Genomic DNA, 15,485 nt, shown 5'->3' with positions numbered 1-15,485 from the left:
TGCAGGTTTGCCTTATACAACATTAGGAAGATTAGACCCCTCCTGTCAGAGCAAGAAACCCAACTTCTTGTCCAAGCTCTTGTTCTCTCCAGACTGGACTATTGAAATGCTCTCCTGGCGGGCCTTCCTGCATGTACTGTCAAGCCTCTGCAATTGATCCAGAATGCAGCAGCGAGGGTTGTCTTCAATGAGCCAAAAAAAGCTCACGTTACTCCTCTCCTCATCAGGTTACACTGGCTACCAGTAGCTGCTCGCATCAAATTCAAGGTACTGATGCTAGCCTACAAGACGACCTCTGGCACGGCACCAACTTACCTAAACTCATTGGTTAAATCTTATGTGCCCTCCAGAAGTTTGCGCTCTGCAAGTGATCGACGCCTTGTGGTACCATCCCAAAGAAGTTCAAAATCACTCTCACGGACCTTTTCCTGGACTGTGCCCAGCTGGTGGAATGACCTCGCAATCTCAATTCGTACAGCTGAGTCTTTACTCATTTTCAAGAAACATCTAAAGACTCATCTTTTAAAGCGTCTGCTAAATGATTAAATGTAAATGTAAATGTAAAATGTTTGTTGTTCTGGACCGAAATCTTCACCAAAGTGCAGTGTATTGTGGCCAATATTAGTCATTAGAGTGTGCAGGGATCTGAATTTACCTGATCAAAAATTTACCTGAAATAGTAGACCATCCGGGGACTTTTGGTACTTTTGAAACAATGGGACGCAGGGAGTTCATGTCTTTATGAATGGACCACTAAATCAGTGACTCAAATGATTAATTCAAAAATACCAAATCATTCGGTAAAGAAACAGTGCTGTGTGTTGCTTAGAGATGCGCGACTTTTCTGCAGCGATCTTTGTTTGGAATTATTTTTGTTAACCAAATCGAGCAAAAACAGTCATCATTGACAATGTTGTACTAAAATGTATGTTAACTCTTGCATAAAATCGGTGTCAAATTTGCAATATGATTTTTTGGGAGAATTTCACTTTCTTTGTTGAGTCATGTTGCTTAACTAGGCTAGCCTGTGGGCTATGTTATAAATATAGCTACATTTATACAGCAGTGTTTCCTCTCTGTATACACTCAAAAAAATTCTGGGTTGTTTCAACCCAACTTTGGGTCAAATATGGACTAACCCAGCTGTTGGGTTAAATTTTGAAATAAAATTTTTAACCCAAAAGTTGGGTTAGTCCATATTTGACCCAAAGTTGGGTTGAAACAACCCAGCATTTTTTAGAGTGAGTTGCATTCATTTCTTTAAATTTCTCTATGAGATTGTTTCACATGGAGACATGCTGTGTGAGTCTCAACTGGTGTGAACATCTTGTTACTGTTGATTATAGATTATCAATCGCTGTTCACACCGAATGTAATAAATTCAGAACCATTCCTAATAAAGTTTACATGCTTCCCTAGTTAGATGTTTTAATCAGACTAGTTGTCTGGTTGGGCAAGTAAAATTATCTTTCACCTTCCCAACATGCTGTGTTGTTTTATTTAAATCAACTATTGTTTAAAAATTATTATATTGATGGCTTAAAATAGACTGGAAATTAAAAATCAGTCTATTTTTTTAAAATTATTATATTGATGGCTTAAAATAGACTGGAAATTAAAAATCACACACATAATTACTAGAGGTAAAAAGAAAAAGTGGGCGCTGACCTAGAGGCAAAAGCAACAAGAGGCAAACAGTGATAAATGGCGATAAAAGAACATTTTAACATCCAGTTAAATTAAACTTAATATAAGAAAGTATTATAACAAATAAAATCCAATTATGCTATGCAAGGCAAAAGGCATTTCCATCATGCAAAACAATCACTGCAAACCCATCTGACTGACATCTCGTTTATAGGTTGCATTGCGTAAAACAATACAATTTAAAGCACAGCAAAGACTTTATAAATGAAAGAAAATGTATACAAACCTTTATTTTGCTGGAGAAGTGCACCAAACTGGTGACTCTCTCCTAGAGGAGAGAGCTTGAAAGCTGACTGTAACTCAGCAGCTGGGTTGTTCCTTTGGAAACAGGCTTAACCCAGCAGTTGGGTAGAAAGATAAAATAAAATAACCCAGCATTTAAAATTACCCAGCAACATAGTCACAGAAAAACTACCCAGCAACTGGGTAAAAATGTTAAAAGCAACCCAACAAATCGCTGAACCCAGCATTTGGGTTAAAAAATAGTTTATAATTAACTCCGACAACACTGATATTTTTATGCTTCATAACCATCAAATCAACTTTCTTCATCACATAAGCAACCCGAGCAGCAGAAAAAACTGATATTAAACTATTGTTGTTTACCTTGTGCTGGATCTTTCAAATGTCTCTCACCATCAAGTCTTCAATGACCACAAAGTCTCTGGTCACAAAAGAGTCATTATTTGAAGTGGTAGGATTTAACACTGGTGTTAATAAGCTCTAACATTTGCTCACTGCAGGACAACTACAGGAGAAAAAAAAAAACTAGTGGCAGAGATTTCTTTAGATTTTTTTCAGTCCCACACATGGCATGCAGGGGGAAAAGTTTCCTCATTTTTCTACATAGTGGTCAAGTTTTAGTTTAATTAAATATATAATGTGTGTGTGCATATAAGGGTGCAATTTGTGAACAAACAAGAGGTGTTGAACGGAGAAGGCAAAGGTTGGCTCAACCGGGAGCACTCTTGCATCGCCTGACAGGGAGTTCGATACTAAGGATGATTTGGTTGTCTACGAGGGTAGACGCTGTGAGGCTTACTTGAATAATTGTTTAGCAAATACAATCAGCTGCTTCCGATAATGAGTCCGAAAAAACTTGGTGCAGTCATTGTGTTCGAAATTAAGCGTGCAAAAATAAATTGGATTTCCTGTGCCATTGTACCCCAAATATGAGCCATGTATCGGCGATGTGGTCGTTGTCGAATTGTCATATTGTCAGCACGTGAGATTGATGGTACATATCGACGATGTAATCGTGCATGGGTGGAGTAAGAGAAAGATTCTTTATACTTGTCTGAGCTTACTATTTGCCATTTTAACCATGCAGGTGCACGAAAGAGCCTATGGAATCACCACTCCTGCGGGAGCAGACACTGCTGCGGCAGTGGGGAGGTACAGGAAAGGCTCCTGCGGGAGCAGACACTGCTGCGGCAGTGAGGAGGTACAGGAAAGGCTCCTGCGGGAGCAGACACTGCTGCGGCAGTGGGGAGGTATAGGAAAGGCTCCTGCGGGAGCAGACAATGCTGCGGCAGTGAGGAGGTATAGGAAAGGCTCCTGCGGGAGCAGACACTGCTGCGGCAGTGGGGAGATACAGGAAAGGCTCCTGCGGGAGCAGACACTGCTGCGGCAGTGAGGAGGTACATGCAAGGCTACTTGCTTCGGCTGCTGTAGATGTTGGCTGTGGGAAGAGTAAAAAAGGGTTGGTAACATTTGATGGGGCAAGCTAAAAATTAATGGGTAGCCTACTGTGTCACCAGCTTAGCAATTGGTTGTCTGATTTGACAATTCCTCAAGCCTTGTCCACATTATTATGTTCCTGTTGGAAAAGCATCTTTCCTCTCATTTGGCCTCCGGGCTATTTAGACGGTCTCCTGAGCGGATACGTTTGGAACGCTGTTTTCACATTGTAGTATGGACTGTGGAAACAGAGGCTTTTGGAAACGATGAAGCATGTTTAGTCTTGTAAGACGTTGTACCGAAAGACATGATTATAGCAGTAACGTTAACCCCTTACCTTTACGCTGGTTTGCCAAAACCGCCATAAAACACTAGTAGAAGAAGACGGAAATGCGTAATGACGTCGTTTAACAAACTTTAGCCGCGAACCTGCTTTTAGATGGAACACTTTGGATGCCAACTGCCGTAAAAATCCAATGAAGAAAAAGAAGAACCTGTTTTTAGCGTCTTCGCCTGAAAATGTATTGTTTAACGTCGCGCGGTCTGCGCCGCTAGAGGAAGCGGCCTCAAATTGCCACTCGGCCGGAACGCCGGGGTGAAAGGCTGAGCCGCGGTGAGAACTGGGGTTCGGCCCAGGCTGGTTGGATTCTTTCTGCTGCAATCCAGCGCTCGGGGAGAGCTCGGTCTCGGGCGGCACGATCGTTGTGTCGAGCAAGGCGAGCTCGGAGCTTGCACGGTCTTTTGGCCATGACATGTGGCTTGGCGAGGACAGCAGCTGTCACGATGACGCTTAATGCTGCTCAACGGCCGTGTTTGGCTGGGTAGAAATGGTCTCGGGTCCGGCAAAAGCAGCAGGTCTTATAAATCCCCTGTGTAGCTCTCTTCGTTGGTACGAAAATTGGGTCTGTGGTAAGGTGACAGACGAAGCGAACCAGCATGCTGATAAACCGTCAAAGGACAGAGGGAAGTCAGCGATATTTATACTATGGGATTGATTACTTGATTATGGTCCACCTGTGTTGATAAGTATCTGACGCGCTCCTCCCGAATCTTATTAATAAAAAATAAAATTCATTATAAAGCTGTAAGAATCTGAAAAGGAGGATGCTTCAAATTAATATTTTAAAGTTTGTGAATAAATCCAACCCCTATAGATTTATGTGTCACTTTCCATAATCCGTGACTGACAGAGGAGCATCTTGGCGGCAGAGATTTAAACTTTACCAAGACTCAAACTGACACAGTCAGAGACTGGATTTATTCGAACAGGTAGGGTTCAAGTGATTTCAAAACATTTCAGCCAGTGTATATATATCGTGAATGGTTTTGAGTCAAGCGCTTCATTGTAGTACTACGATGATATCTCTTCAGCGCACAGCACGAGCAGGACAAACTACAACGCAGAATATTAATAACTATGACTGGGACTGTTATATAAATACTATTATAATGAGAAGACCATTATACTGAAACGCTATGAATTTTTTGAGTTTAGCTGCCGTGTTTCTGCACATTATTTCATGAAGAACACGTCAACAAAAGGAGTTCATTCAGAGCCGCGCAGATATGTTCATGTGCATTCGGGCCCGTTTTGCAAATAGCCTTTAAGTCTTAATATTAACGTTATGTTGTATAAATAACGAAGCATGTTCTATATGAAATTATGAGTTGAATCCCATATCGGCAAGATTAGAAAATTCTGATTCGCCATCCAGACAAAGACGGCGTTTACAAATTTATCCACTCTGGGACCCGATTTAAAAAAACATCGGTTTCACTCTTCCAAAAGGCCAGATCCATTCGGATGAAAGGCCATTCTATATGAAATTTGTACATATTCACAGAAACGCATCTCCGTGTGGATGGAAAAAAGGGAAAAAAGAAAAATCTCGGAAACCCTCAACTTGTTGCTTACCTCCCAAACGTGATTGGATTGTGCAGGCACCACTAATTGGGACAGCCTAACAGCAATCACCTTCAGCTTTCCGCCAAACACTTCATGATGTTTGATTGAATTGAAGTACCATACACACACACACACACACACACACACACACACACAGAGTTGTCACACATAGATTGTGTGTGTGAAAATGGTGTTATTCAGCTGAAAGTATTTTCTCCTGCCCTTGCCTGTTTGTCAATGTGAGAGGAAGGGGCTTAATACTGTCACTCAAATGAGCTGAATTCATGGGCGTCAGTTTGGTTTGAAATGTGGTGGGGACAGAGACGCATTCAGAAGTGCATTTTCAGAAGTGCTGGGTACAATGATGCATTTTTTTTCTCTTTTGGGCAGGTCATGTTTTGAAAGACGTCCTGTATCTTATTAATGTAAATAAATAAAAATGTATACAAAAATGTGATGATGTCCGACTCGTTTTATGAAGAAGAAAGCCGTACAAAGCATTAGACATATGATATATGACCCACTAATCTGCTTCATATCATCATATAAGTACCATGTTGACAATATGACATGGCCATGACGTGGTTTAATGTACCTAAACAATGATTACCAAATTTCTCTTTCATGTTGCTTTGTTATAACCACTGAAATCGGGGAAAAAAATCTAACCCAAAATCGGGCCTCGCTCTACATTATCCCGCTTATTACATGGCTACCCACCAAATAAATCAATAATTTGACACAAAATAATGATTTAAAAAAAGAGTTTATTGATTTAAACACGATTGTATTGCTTCCGCTAAAGAAAATAGTTCCGTCTCTACGATTAGAATCCTGCCGCGTCCATAGCAACGCTCTGTTTTTTTGGTGTTATTATCAAGAAATAACAGACTTCATTCTACAGTGGAATTCAACCAAGCCATGTAATAATTTGATTTAATTCCCAGTACAATTTACCATATCTACACACAACACAACTTAAGCACTACAAATTTTATCAAGATTGAAAAAGCAAAAATAGTGTAGCACAGATGAACACTATTGACTGTCACACCATGATCTGACTGATCTCAATTCACAACAACATGCATCCATCCAATCTACATCAGGCATTTTGACTAAAACTTGATCCATTCCTCATCATCATCATCATCACAACTATTCCAGAATTCAGCAACAGATTCAAGCAATAATTAAACAAGATACTGACTACTCAACAATCATCTCCCCCAATACTTGCTGTATGAACGCAAACTGTAACTAGCTAATTAAGTTGGTGGCTAAGGAAGTCTAACGTAACATTAATTGCAAGAGAAGAATTAAAACAGCCGATCCCTTGTGTGCAAATGCACAAGACCTAGCCATAATACCAGCAAATCTTAATAAACATAAGTTATCGCGTCTTACCTTTGTGTCAATGGTCTGCAGACCCATGCTGTGTGTACAACAACGTCCATTTGTTCTACAGGTTATCACTTTGATATGTTTTAGTCCATGGCACTAGGATGCAACCTTGTGATATTGTATGAAGGCTAAATGACTTGCTCGTCTATTATACATTCGCCAGAAATTCTGGCCAATCCCAGCAAAGACTAGGTAGCCTCGTTCCCGCTCGTTCACTGTCCATTCCAAACTGTCAACTCATTTGAAAAACATTCTTTAAAAAAAAGAAGCGCGATAGTCATATAGAGAAAATAATAACAGCATTATGTCAAAAAGAAGTGGACAGGACATCAGAGCTTTTTTTAAAGCCAAGCAGACATGCACAGTAAGTGCCGGTATCTTATCGGCTAAATGAATAACCCATTCTGTCACTCTTTTTGACAAACAATGTTATTAGTTAGCTAGCTAGCTAGCTGTTACGCACGTCAGCTGAGCTGCACCTGCCTCAGTGACATGATGACTCCCCCTCCCCCTCCCCCAACCTAGAACGTATCCCAATGTTACAGTTGTTGCAGTTTTAATGAACAGAAAAGCGTGTAGCCAGCGCAGCAGCAGAACGGCTAAATTGAACTCGAGGTTTTCAAAAAAAAATAAAAAATGGTGGGTACAAAATGACTCATGACGAAATCTGGGGGGGACGCGTACCTCCCCCCCGTCCCCCCCGAAATCGACGCCTATGGCTGAATTTTATTTTTCTTTCTTTGTACACTGACCTAAACACAGCTGATTAGCTGATTTTCTTTAATCATTATTATTTTATCTTCTATGCTGCGTGTATAACATGGTCAGGTTCAGAGGGGTGTCAGAACATTGCTATATTGCCTTTTTTGCTGGTTTAGGTTTATTGATTTGATTGATGAAAAAAACAGAAACTCACATTTACACACAATTGTTAGCTGAATTTTCTTTTCTGATATTACACATTAATGTAAGCTGAGAATTTGCTTTGATGTTCTTGAGTATGCGGTGTGTTTAACACAGTCATGTTCAAATGTGGGTGCAAAAAAAACCCATTAAACCTCTAGCAGAGGTTTGTCAGAGCGTTGCCTGTCACGTTTCAGGGTGCTTTATCGGCTTCCCTGTTGTCTGTGTCCTGTCATTCTCTGCAGCTCGTGACCTGGGCAATCAGCGCTGATACATCGGCGCAGGTTTGTGCAGATCACGAGCTGATTGCCCTCACCTGTCACTTGTTCCCATTCTCCCATATATTCCCTGCTGTGTCTGTCCCTTGTTGTCAGTAGATTTTGTTTTGTCATTGTGATTGTGCTTGTGCTGTGTGTCCATTTTCTTACCTTTTGGCTGCTGTGCTCAGAGGTGTTACAGCTGGGCATTGCACCAGAGGTGGTCTCCACAGCCTGTGTCCACAGGTGTCTGTACGGATGGCTCTGGTGTTGTTGTTTTTTTTACGTTGGATTATTTTTTGATTTTTTTTATTATTGTACCCAATAAACTGTTGCACATATCCTCTGCATTTGAGTTCTCATTCTTCATGGTTCTAACAGTTGCCATTGTGCTATTGCCTTGTGGGCAAGTGAGAAATGTTAAGTAAAGCAACATGGTAAAAAGATGAAAATTACTTTATTTTACTTTCAATTCCTTTTACATTCTCCAAGGTATTAACATTAACATTTTTCATAACTCCATGTAAGACATTTCTGTACAGAAATGTAAGTACTGTGGCAGTAGTAATGCAATATTTAGAAAATGTACTCTTGATACTCAAGTACTTTTAAAAACAAGTACTTCAGTACTTTTACTTAAGTCGACATCTGACTGTAGTACTTTTACTTGAGTAAAATTTAGCAAGGGGTATCTGTACTTTTACTCAAGTAATGAAGCCGTGTACTCTGTCCGCCTTTGGTAATTTTAATAGATTAAATGTAGTTATTCTGCCACAGTATAAGTTTTCAAGTTTTGTTTTACTTTTTTTTTTTTTAATGGTTTGTAAAGAATATATTAATTTGTTACTGTTCAGCATCTCAGTAATGAAGCACTAACAGAAGCACATGGTATGTGTACATGAGGAAATTTATTTTTAGTGTTTGTCACCAGTAAATAACAGAACGTGAAAGATTTCAGAATAATGTTCAGAATACAATGATGTTGCCACAAATAATTGAATGAAAACACCCAAAGTAAATAAAATCTTCCTTTAACACTTTTTAGTTATGGTATTATTGTGATCAGCATCTTAGATTTTATGTACTACATGAGAGACTTTACAGTCCATGAACAGCTGACATCAGTTTTCTACCTTTTTTTATCTTTTATGGTCTGCTATAATTCATCATTTTTTTAATCTACCAAAAAAATTATTTTGTATGATCATTTTAATTTAGTTCTATTCAAATCCACTCATCAAGGTCTACATGATCTCTTAATAATAACTGGTATGTTCAGTAAGTTATTCAAATCTGCATGACAGTGACTCTTCAGGAGCATGTGGGAATAACCCAGATTATATGAAGAAAGAAAGAGAAAGACAGAAAAACCCTTCAAAATCACTACAAAAGTCACGTTACCATTCATTTGGCTGATCAATAATGTTTCACATGACATGGCATGACCATTTATCTTCTAGGTCCATTCTTAACCTTTTCACTTTATTCTGTTGTTTTTGAAACTCTTCAAGTCTCTCCTTGAGCTCCTGAATGTGCTGCTCTTTTCTCTCTCTCAAATCATTAAAATTTCTGGCTTCATCTTCATGTTTCTTCTTCATCCTCTCTATTTGTTCTTCATATTTCTGTTTCATTTCATCACACTCTTTTTCTTCTCTGACTATTCTTTCTGTCTCCTCTCTTTCTCTTTTCTTGATCTCGTCCTCATGCTCTTGTTTCAGATCTTCTATCATTTTCTTCCATCTCTTTCTCTTCTCCACTCGTCTCTCTTCATCTTCTTGTTTCCTTCTCCTTCTCTCCTTTTTTCTCTCTTGCTCCAGCTGCTCATAATGTCTCTCCATTTCATTTATCTTTTCTTCATATTCTCTCTTCTTCTGTTCTGTCTCTCTTTTCAGTTTCTCTCTCTCCTCCTCTATCATCTGTTCTTCTTCTTCTCTGTTGGTTTCAAATTTCTTCCTTATCTTCTCCAGTTCTTCTTGTTTTTCTCTCAGCTGTTTCTCATGTCTCTCTTTTGTCTCTATTTCCTCTTCCTCTTGTTCTCTCATCTGTCTGTTCTTCTCTTCCTCCCATTCTCTCTGCTGTCGTTTAATTTCCTCTTGAGTATCTTTGTCACTTTCAGCCTCTTTTATTTTTCTCTTCCATTCTTCTCTCCCTTTCTCTTCTTGTTCCTTCCTCATTTGTTCCTCTAAATCTCTCTTTTTTATTTCCTCTTCCTGTTTTTTTCTTAACTCTGCCATGATATATTCATGATCATTATGAATTTTTTCTTGATCTTGTTTAAACTCTTCTTCTCTCATTCTATCTTCTTCTTCTTCTCTTTCTTTTTGCTGTTTTTCATACAGTTTTCTCTGATCTTCAATCTCTTTCTTCATCTTCTCTATTCTCCGATGATATTCATCTCTTTGCTGTTTCTCTTCTTCTGATTGTTTCTGGTCCTCCGTCTCTGGTTTCTTCTGATCTGATTTTTCTTTCTCCTCAAACTCTCTCCTGAGTCTTTCCTCTTGTTCTCTGAACGTGTTCTTCAGCCTCTGTTTTTCCTCATGTATCTTTTGTTTTGTCTGGTTTAGTGTCTTTTTCATGATTTTAAATTGCATATCATATTTGGCTTTTAATTTTTTAACTTTAGAATGATTTTGTGTTTCAGTCTCTTTTATTACTTCCCTTATTTTTTCAATGGAGATCTCTGCCGAATAAAACATCTCATTAGTGAAGTATTGGCCTTGATTCATTTCTTCTATCATATTTAACAGATGAGTAACTTGTGTCTGATCTTGTGTTTCTTTGTTGATAAACGCCAGGAATCTGTTTCCACAATCACTGATCAGTGTCTTGAGATCAGCATCTTTACTTTTCTCTACATATTGCTCTATTGTTTGTCCTCTCAGCTTATCTCCTCTTGTGAAGAGAACAATGCAGAAATCTGCTGCTTTTGAGCCAAAGATCATCTTGATCATGTCTAAAGTGTCGTTCTCCTCTGGAGTGATATGTTCCACACTCAGCACAATGATGAAGGCATGTGGTCCAGGTGCTGACAGTGAAAAACACTTCATTATTTCTTCCTGCACATATTCTTTTGTCAGTGTCGTGTCGAAGAGTCCTGGAGTATCAATAACAGATACTGACTGACCATCAACTTCACCAACTCCCATCTGACAAACAGTGGTCACCAAACGTGAACTGGCTTCACTGTGGAACTCATCGTTTCCAAGGATAGTGTTTCCTGTTGCAGACTTTCCACTTCCTGTCTTCCCAAACAGTAAGATTCTCAAACATCCTGAATCTGATGATGAATCGTCGTCATCTGAAAAAGACAATAAATGTTTACATATGATTTACAAGTGCTAAACTCAAATCTAAAATGTAAACTGTTAATAAAATGTTATCAGTCCACCTAGGTGCTTCTCAACCATTAACCATTATACAGGTCACTTTGGGGGTGGGATGGGGGGGTCTGGCAGAGCCAGAGGGGTGAGGGGGCAAGGTACAGCTGGAAGTCAGAGGCAGAGGCAAAGCCAGAGCTTTTCCAGCAGTGAAATGGAGACTTAGAGCTGGGTGGAACCAGCACCAACGAAGGACAACTGGAGCTGGGCTTGAGCAATGGTGACAAAGGAGACTTGTAGCTGGGTGTGACCAGCACAGATGAAGAATAATAGGAGCTGACATTGGAGTGGTGACATTGGACATATGGAGCTGAGCAGAACCAACTGAAATTTACCCGCAACAATGAAGGACACTTGTAGCTGGCCAGGTCCAGAGACAAAGAAGGAGACTTCGAGCTGGGCAAGAGCAGCAACAAAAAAGGAGCCTTGTAATTGTGCAGGACCAGCACCAATGAAGGTCACTTGGAGCTGGGCAGAACCAGCAGTGACTAAGGGGACTTGAAGCTAAGCAAGGCCAATTGTGACGAAGTATTATTGGAGCTGGGTGGGATCAGTAACAACAAAGGATGCTTGGAGCTCGGCAGGACCAGCAACAATAAGGATGACTTGTAGTTTGACAGGGCCAGTGACAAAAAAGAGATTTGAAAATGGGCGGGACCGGCACTGACGAAGAATACTTGGAGCTGGAAAGGACTGATGGTGACAGAGGAGTCTTGGAGCTGTGTGGGACCAGCAACAACAAAGAAGACTTAGAGCTGGGTGAGATGAACTGTCACAAAGGAGACTTGGAGCAGAGCAGGACCAGTGAGAACAAACACTGTTTAGAGCAGAATAAGGTCAATGGCAAAGAAGGAGTCTTGGTTCTTGGTGAGACCAGCGGCAGTGCCTTGGTGACTTGGTGCTGAATAATAAACATTTGGAACTGTGCTGAACAAGTGATGACTTTGACAACTTGAAAGTGGATGGGACCAGCAGTAACTATAATATTGCAAACAACTCCTCATCTGGCTCACAACATAATAATTTATCATATTAAATCATTCAAGCTCCAGTTTTTATTGTGCACCTCAGCCAAGGGAGTGTGGCCAAGATGAAATTAGCTTCTGGCAATTACTCTGGCTCAGTTTTCATGGCAGAACAGGTAAAAGATGTGGACTAATTAAGACCATGACAACTAATTAATTACTAAAACTCAAACAAAATGGTTAAATCAAAAACTATGACTAGAAACTAAACATGACTATGATAACCTGCTCAAGAATTTGCAGATTTTCTCTTGTTTTTAGTGCTTACTGTTGACAGAGCTCTGAGTGTATGTAGGCTATCAACAAATGTTCCCGAGGGGGAAAACAGGCAGGCAGGACTCAGCAGGATCAGGCAGGGCAGGATCAGGAAACAACATTGGTATATTAGGGTTTACTCACACCAGGAAAGACCGCTAGTTCACTTGCTTTGGTCCGGACCAAATACAATGTTGACTTTTTTTAGTTTGGTGCAGTTCGCTTTCACCAAATCTAGACATCTAGATATTAAAAAGGTTTTCAGTCTGTAGTAGTGTTTGTGACTAGTCGGAGCTGTGGCATGAGACTACAAATATGAAATGTGATGAGTTTGTAGTGTGTGGTAAACTGAGGTCTCCTTGGTTAAAGTGTTTAAAAATGGTGGCTAAAGGGAAAATATAATTTCACCGAAATGGCATTCGTTGTGATTCTTGTGACTGCTGATTCTAAATATGCAATTAGTTATGTATTTCCTCAGCGATATATCAACTACAAAAACTGTTTAAAAAGGCACAGTATAGTGCAATAAAAGCAGGGTTTTGTTTACATAAGGGATAATGCACGTCTAGCTGTGCATTAAACAATTTTAATGATGTAGATTTTACCTCCTTGTTGCTGAGAAATATAATGTAGTTATCCACTGTATAGTCTATTTTATTAATTATTGTTGCAGGGCAGAGTTGATAACAAGCTTCTGTGCTCCTGCATGTTTCTGTATGTGTGCTCCAATCTCTCTCTCTCTGTTTGTGTGCGAGTGATGTGTGTGTGTCAATGATAGCAGCACATTAATATAAAATTGTAATTTAATTGGCTTTGAACTACCTGTGCATTGGCTGGTTTTAATGCATACCTGCCAGTCAATCAGAATTGAGTATTCAGATAGACCATGGTATAAACCCAAATATTTGATTCTTTGCTAATTAATTTAACTGGTTGTTTTGATTTGTTTGTACACTGACCCTCAGAACTTTCTGTGTAAAGATCCTCAAATATATGTCTTTCTTCTTCCTTTTCTTCTCTTTCTCGTTCCTGTTGTTTCTGTTTCTCCCATTCTTCTCGTTCACTCTTCAGCTCCTCTCTTATCTTTCTCTCTTGTTCTTCTATGTTTTTAATATCTGTTTTATATTGTTTTTCTCTTTCTATATATTCATCTTCTCTTCTCTTTCTTTCTTTTTCATGATTCTGTCTTTCTTTCTCCATCATCTTCATTCTCTCTCTCTCTTGTTCATGTTTGAACTGAAGATCTTCTCTTTCTCTCTGTCTTCTTTCTCTCTCTCGTTTAAGTTTCTGATAATAGTCATCCCATGTTTCCTGTTCTATCTTTCTCCTTCTGTCCTCCTCTTCATCTCTTCTTCGTCTTGCTTCTTGTTCCTGTCTCTCCCATTCCTCTCGTTCTCTTTTCATCTCACTTTTATATCGTTCTTCTCTCTCCCTAAATTCCTCTTCTCTTCTCTTCCTTTCTTTGTCATGAGTCTCTCTTTCCTCATCCATCATCATCTTCATTCGCGTTTTCTCTTTTTCATGTTTGTATTGGAGATCTTCCTTCTCTCTTTCCATTCTCTCTCTCTCTTCTATAAGTCTCTGATTACATTCATCCCATGTTGCCTGCTCTTTCTTTCTCCATTTATCCTCCTCTTCTTCTCTTCTTTGTCTTTCCTGTTGTTTCTGTTTCTCCCATTCCTCTCGTTCTCTCTTCAGCTCCTCTCGAATCTTTTTCTCTTGTTCCTCTCTTTCTTTGATGTCTCTTGTATATTGTTCTTCTCTCTCTCTAAATTCTTCTTCTCTCCTCTTTTTCTCTTTCTCATGATTCTTTCTTTCTTCCTCTATTTTCATCTTCATCCTCTTTTTCTCTTCTTCATGTTTGTTCATCAGTTCTTCTCTTTCTCTGATAACTTGCTTCACTTTCTCCATCAGTATGTTCTTCTGTTGTTCTTGTATTTCTCTCTCCATCTCTCTGAACATCTTACATGAGTAGTAACTCCCTCCGTTCTCTTTCACCATGTTGTCTATCTTCTGCAGTAGATCAGTCACCTGTGTTCGGTCTCTAGTCTCTTTATTATTGAACACATGATATCTGTTTTCACACACATCAATCAGCTGTTTTAAAGCAGATCCAGGGTTTCCCAGATACTGTTCAATCGTTTTTTCATTCAGATCATCTCCTCTGGTGAAGAGCACCATTGTGTACTTTAAAGAGTTTTCACCAAACGTCTCTTGGATGATCTTCACAGCTGTTTTCTCTTCTTGAGTGTATCGTTGTGCTAAGTTGATCACGATGATGAACACATGTGGTCCAGGCAGGATCATGGAGATGCAGTTGCTGATTTCTCTCTGGATTTCTTCATTACTGAGTTCAGTATCAAACAGTCCTGGAGTGTCGATCACAGTAATGTGTCTGCCGTTGATTTCAGCTGTCTCTCTATGACACACTTTAGTAATAGATTTTTCAGAAATGTCTGATTCAAACACTTTTCTTCCTAAGATTGTGTTTCCAGTTGAACTCTTCCCAACTCCAGTTTTTCCCAGCAGCACAATCCTTATTTCATCTTCTCTTTCTCTTGAATCTAAGGATAGATCAAATAAAAATTAAAAACAACATATTGAATTTCAAGCTAATATTGTCAATTATACGTCATCATAGAATATGTATAATGTTTTATATTATCATATTATTTCTTCCAAACTCTGCATGTAATGTTATTTTTATCTTAAAAATACATGCAGATTTTCTGCTTATTACCTTGTGACTGAAACCACATATGAAATGAGTTCCACAGTTTTTCTATCGGTGCCTTTAACAGTGTTTCTGTCGAGAACAAATGCCACCAACCATAAGCTTCAATTTCTGCTTTCACAGTATTAATGGACAAAAGTCATTCATGAAAAAAAAAGACTTTAACAAACCTTCTCCATCACATCCTGTTTTTGTGCACTCTTTGAGATCCTCCTCTTCATTGTCATCTCCAGAACC

General features: G+C 39.2%; 2 protein-coding genes across 6 annotated transcripts in view; both read right to left on the bottom strand.

The window, feature by feature from the left end:
- The window catches only part of LOC132159398 (gastrula zinc finger protein XlCGF52.1-like), a 192,214-nt gene that overhangs the window by 63,518 nt on the left and 113,211 nt on the right, over nucleotides 1–15,485 (bottom strand). The gene's annotated exons all lie outside the window — the stretch shown is intronic.
- LOC132159376 (trichohyalin-like) lies at nucleotides 8,927–15,449 on the bottom strand. The gene is made up of 4 exons (XM_059568878.1): nucleotides 15,419–15,449; nucleotides 15,255–15,320; nucleotides 13,474–15,078; nucleotides 8,927–11,155 (listed from the first exon to the last, which is right to left on the bottom strand). The coding sequence occupies exons 2-4, from the start codon at nucleotides 15,271–15,273 to the stop codon at nucleotides 9,285–9,287; spliced, it is 3,495 nt and encodes a 1,164-aa protein (XP_059424861.1). The 5' UTR covers nucleotides 15,274–15,320; nucleotides 15,419–15,449; the 3' UTR covers nucleotides 8,927–9,284.

This window comes from Carassius carassius, chromosome 16 (genome assembly GCF_963082965.1).
Source record: "Carassius carassius chromosome 16, fCarCar2.1, whole genome shotgun sequence".
Taxonomy (NCBI): Eukaryota; Metazoa; Chordata; class Actinopteri; order Cypriniformes; family Cyprinidae; genus Carassius; species Carassius carassius.
The sequence above is the reverse complement of the archived record's forward strand: the minus strand, read 5'-3'. Positions and strand labels throughout refer to the sequence as shown.

Excerpts from the sequence above, each read along its gene's own strand:
- LOC132159376 (XM_059568878.1), bottom strand. Across the intron at positions 11,156-13,473 it reads TTACACAGAAAGTTCTGAGG|ATGACGACGATTCATCATCA; the intron begins GTCAGTGTACAA and ends TGTCTTTTTCAG.